Genomic DNA, 5,149 nt, shown 5'->3' with positions numbered 1-5,149 from the left:
CAGAAGACCTGACACAAGAAAATCAAACTTCTGTTACACCAGATGAAGCATTGGGAGATCAGTCTCTAGATAGTGTCAAGAATCTGGAGATTTCATTGAACATTCTTGCCGTAGACCAGGTTGAAACAATCTTGGATCAAAATTTCAGAGTGGACAGCATCTGTAAACCTCAAGATGGTAGTGATCTCTTGTCTGACTTTAATTCTGTGATGTCAGTGGATCTTCCAGCAAAAGTCTTGGAAATTGTGTCTACTGTGAATGTAGGTAACTCAGAAAAAGGTATGGAAGATGATGTTCATTTTAATAAAGAAACCAATGCAGGGATCTTAAAGAAAATTACTGTAGAAGAATGCAGTTCTCGCCTCCATCTTTCAGAAGGACTTGAATCACTAATAGAACCTACTCAGAGGTTTCAGGAAGAACATTATTCTTCTGTTGGAATTGCTGTCAATGAGACTGAGACAGAAGTTTTTGACATTGGTTTGGTCATCGGCAGTACCTCAGTAGAGACCTCAGAAGATGGTTTTGCAGGAGAAGATAACTCTTCTGTTACTCTACATGAGATATCAAGTGTACATTTAGGAGATCAACCTGTAGATCCTATCAAGGAGCTGAAGATTCCATTAAGCACTGGATCTCCTGCTGAAGACAACATTGAAGTACTTGTTGGATCCATCTTGGCTTCATATTCTGAAGCACTGGAAGGAGGTGGTGATATCTTACCTAGTGTTGACCCCTCAGCAGAAGACACTGTTTCTACTATGAATGTAGAGGAAATAGATGAGGGTTATTCCAATGATGAAGCCATTGTAGGTATCTTGTCAGAGACAGTCTGTGTAGAAGACCCTGAGGAATATTACCCCAAGGTGTATCTTTCAGAAGAACTTGAATCCAACACAGAGCATGAGTATACATTTGAAGAACATCATTATTCTTCCAATGTTGTCATTGAGACTGAGGTAGAAGCTGGTTACATCAATAATGACTTCAAAATGACTGAAACGGATCCTTCACTAGAAACTCACAATAACCTTATTGAAGACTATACACTGGAAAAGCTCTCACAAAGTAAAACAGAAAGTCAATCGTCCAAAACTCTAGATTATGCATCTACAAGGCAATTTGAAGATCTTAAAGTTGACAAGTCTGTTGTTCCTTTGGAAAATGTAACCCTTGTTGAAGATATTGATTTAGTTTTAAGATTCACCTCAGCAGTTCAAGGTGAAGGTGATCTCTTATCAGACATTAATTCTGTCAAGATGAATAGTCACCCAACAGAAGTCATTAGGGCTGTCTCTACTTGTGAAGAAAACATATTGGACCTAAGTAAAGCAAGAGAGATACATCATGAATCCGCTGTTCAAGCTGATATCCTTTCAGATACTGTCCCAGATGAACAGGAGAAGATCCATAATAATGTCTCTGAAGAAATTGTATCCAGTCTTCAGCCCATCCAAAAACTTGAGGAAAATCAACACAATTCTTCATCTCAAGTCTCAAGTGAAGAATCATGCATTGGTTTTGACATTATCAGTACTTCAGAAGGAAATGGAAAAGTTCTACTTGAAGATCAAGAGGACAAAGAAATGGATCCTTCAGCAGAAACTCACTGTAGCCTTATCACAGACCACACAGTGGAGATGATATCGGAAAGTAAAGAAGAAGAAGAAAGTCAACCATCAGAAATGCTAGATGATGCATCTAGAAGAGAATTTGGAGATCTTAAAGTCAATGAGCCTGTGATTCCTTTGGAGATGGAATATCATGTTGAAGATATTGATGTCATTTTTGGATCCACCTCAAAACTTTCTCAGGGTGAGGATGATCTATCTGCTAAGATGACAGATCACAGAACAGAAGTCATTAGCCTTGTCACTACTACTGTTGAAGAAGACATATCAGATACAATTAAAGTATGTGAAGTAATAGATGAATCAGCTGTTCGAGTAGATATCCTTCCAGATACTGCTATTTCAGATGATCAGGAGAAGATCACAAATAATGTCTTAGCTATTTCTTCTTCAGAAGAACTTGGATCCAGTCTTGAACCTAGCCAAAAACTGGGGGAATATGAACACAGTCCTTCATTTCCAGTTTCCAAAGAAGAATCTCTCACTGGTTCAGACATTGTCAATAGTGCAGAAGAAAATGTACCTGTTCTACTAGAAGATCAAAAACACAAAGACATGGATCTTTTATATGAAGTCCAGTCTGGAATGACTTTAGATTACTTAGTAGGATTCACAACAAGTACGTCTACTGTCAAGGTTATTGCATCGGATGAAGCTGCTGAGTCAGAAAAAGAAGGTTCTGAGGAAACCACTCAAGAATTTGCTTGTTCAAAACTTAGTGAGGAACCAGAGAAGAAGCTTAATGAACAAGATTTCTCAACAGTTTCGACCACTGGCACCCATCCTACAGAAGACATCACTGGTTTTGAGAACAATAAATCCTTAGAAACAACAGATTATTTTGGGTCATCAGGCTTGGAAATCCAGCTGCTTCCAAGTATGGATCATACTAAGCAAACAGGGATGGAAGGAGAAGGTAAGGAAAAGATTTCTAATGAAGAAGCCTTGTGTTTGGGTCAAAACAAGCCTGTCATCACAATCCGCACCGAAGATCTGCGACAATTAACAGAGCCACCAACCTATATAGAAATGAGCGAAGATCAAGAGAGATCTGTAGTGGATCAGAAAGGAACATTGACGGAACCAAGTGTAGAAGAAGAAGACGACATTGACAACAACCTGGTAAGTGTCTGGCTGTTCATCTGCTATGGCTACATAATGTTCACAGCATGCTGTAAAGTGAGGATGATAGACAGATTTCCAATATGGAGTTTGGAAATAATGTAACTGTCATATATTGTTTTGTCTGTAGCTCCCTCATAACACATTGGACATCAGTGCCCAGAAGAGTCGTGTCCAGTTACGTAGAAAAACCTCTATTCGCCGTAAACAGGGCCAGCGCCAAGTTACACCTGACAGTGAACTCGTTGAACCCCCACAGCCAGTCAGCAGGCCTCGGCCGATGGGAGTAGCCATATTTCCAGGAGACTTGCCGGTATTTCCAGCGACTTCTGCCATGACATCTGTTGCATCACATTCTCCAGAAGAACCCAAGGAAGCGAAGCCTGCAGAGGAGGAGTTCCTTATAAAACCCAAGAAGGGGATACCAAAGCATGCTGGGTAAGGATTATGAGCAGTTATCATTATAGATGCTTGGAAAGATTTATTCCAGGGGCATCACAAAGGGAACTAAAGTCCTGCTCATCCTGAGCTTTCTGGTTTGTGGATATAATGCCAGTGTTTGTGGGCTATGACCATGACGGGCAGAACAGCAGGGCAAGCTTAATACAGGAATGGTTCCAGTATAAGACGTCATGATATCTGAGGCCATGGGTGGTACATACTCCATCCATTATCAGTATATGTCAGTATATGTAGTTATAGGGGTTTTCTGAGATTTTAATACTGATGATCTATCTTCAGGATCTGTCAGCAGTATCTGATTGGTGGGGGCCAGACACCCGGGACCCCTGGCGATCAGTGGTTTGAGTAGGCACAGGGGCTCCTGTGAGCGTTGTGCCCTTCTCTCTGCTTTTCTTAGGCCATTGACGACACATTCATGTGTCACGTGGCCTAGGAGCAGCTCAACCTCATAGAAGTGAATGGGGCTGAGCGGAGAAACCAAAATGCGCTCACAGGAGCACCGATGCCTTCTCAAAACAGCTGATCAGCGGGGGTCCCAGGTGTCAGACCCCCATGATCAGATACTGGTGACCTATCCTCAGAAAACCCTTGTAATGCAAAGGAAACATAAAAAGGAAGCAATGACTTTGTGGTCTTCTCCATTATCGTTCTGATTTTTAAACCCCCCATCAGTTGTCGGGGGTCTGCAGGTCTCTGCCCACAATGGAGCAGAAGACAATTTCACATTCTTTACTGGATGGTGACAAACAGTGAAAACTGTAACTTCTGTAAAGACATTGAGGGCTGTGAAATTCCCTACACGAACTTCCAGCAATCACTACTAATCGGGGAAACCCTAGTGGGATCTGACTACGGCATAAACTCCACCATCCCCCCAGCCAGGCGAACCAATAACGTATAGACCATTGTGACGTTCCCCAATGAAAATATGATAGGAGTTATTGTTAATAACACTGGAAATGTAGTCCTCTTGTCTATTAGTAATGCTCTCTGTTACTAACCCTCTCTGTATGAACAGGTTCGGGATCCCACATCCTCAGATGATGCAGGAGTTACAGACGCGCCTGAAGAAGAAGAAGCCAAATAAGTGACCAGAGGGGGGGATCCTGGTAAATGCACATAATGTATTGTAAATACAAAAATTTAATAAAGATTGTCTAAAAAATGTACGATGAGACCAGACGACATCCATCACTGCCTGGCATATGGCCATCACATCAGACAGGAAACCCCACTGAGTTCACTATAGGGAATGGGGGGGGGGGTTATTTGAAGGATTTGGTCAAGGAGGGTTTATAGACATACACCATGTTCAGCGACCCCATAATGTTGTCAGTCATGGTCAGTGCAGTCCGTGCCTCCCTTCAGGCTGGTCCACCAGAGTACCAGAGCATTCTCTGGTGGGCCAAGGCTCTGATACCATAGTGGGCCTCAAAGACCCAGGAGAAAAGAACATTTGGAGCTTCCTTTGCAGACAATAAATTGCCACAAGAGACTATTTCTTCGAATCAAAGCCTGTTGGATTTTATTGATGATATGGAGGTTGGGCCCCAAGAATAATTTCCTCTGGTTGGCCCAAGGAACCCCAATCCAATCCTGTGTGCCCCATAACAAAGCCAAATACACAGACACTATACAGTGCCAACTATAGACCCCCCCATTACAGCCAGTGCCGCCTTCATATAGTGCCAACAACAGAGCTCTCATACCGTGCCAATGACATAGCCCTCACGGAGAACTAGCTATAGAGCCACCTTAAGAGTGCCACCTACATACAGTGCTAACCAGAGAGCCACCCATATTGTACCCACCACAGAGACCTCACAAAGCCTCCATAACAGTGTCAGTCCCAGAAACGGGAACCCCTATACAGTACCAAGCACAGAGTCTCCATAACTGTGCGAGCCCAGAAAGAATACATACAGTGCCCTCAT

General features: G+C 42.5%; 1 protein-coding gene across 1 annotated transcript; it reads left to right on the top strand.

The window, feature by feature from the left end:
* Nucleotides 1-6: 6 nt before the first annotated feature.
* APOBR (apolipoprotein B receptor) lies at nt 7-4,380 on the top strand. The gene is made up of 3 exons (XM_040439574.1): nt 7-2,753; nt 2,884-3,191; nt 4,234-4,380. Exons 1-3 carry the CDS (start codon nt 210-212, stop codon nt 4,304-4,306), a joined length of 2,925 nt encoding a protein of 974 aa, XP_040295508.1. The 5' UTR covers nt 7-209; the 3' UTR covers nt 4,307-4,380.
* The last annotated feature ends 769 nt before the right edge of the window (nt 4,381-5,149 follow it).

This window comes from Bufo bufo, chromosome 7, assembly GCF_905171765.1.
Source record: "Bufo bufo chromosome 7, aBufBuf1.1, whole genome shotgun sequence".
NCBI classification, from domain to species: Eukaryota; Metazoa; Chordata; class Amphibia; order Anura; family Bufonidae; genus Bufo; species Bufo bufo.
The sequence above is the reverse complement of the archived record's forward strand: the minus strand, read 5'-3'. Positions and strand labels throughout refer to the sequence as shown.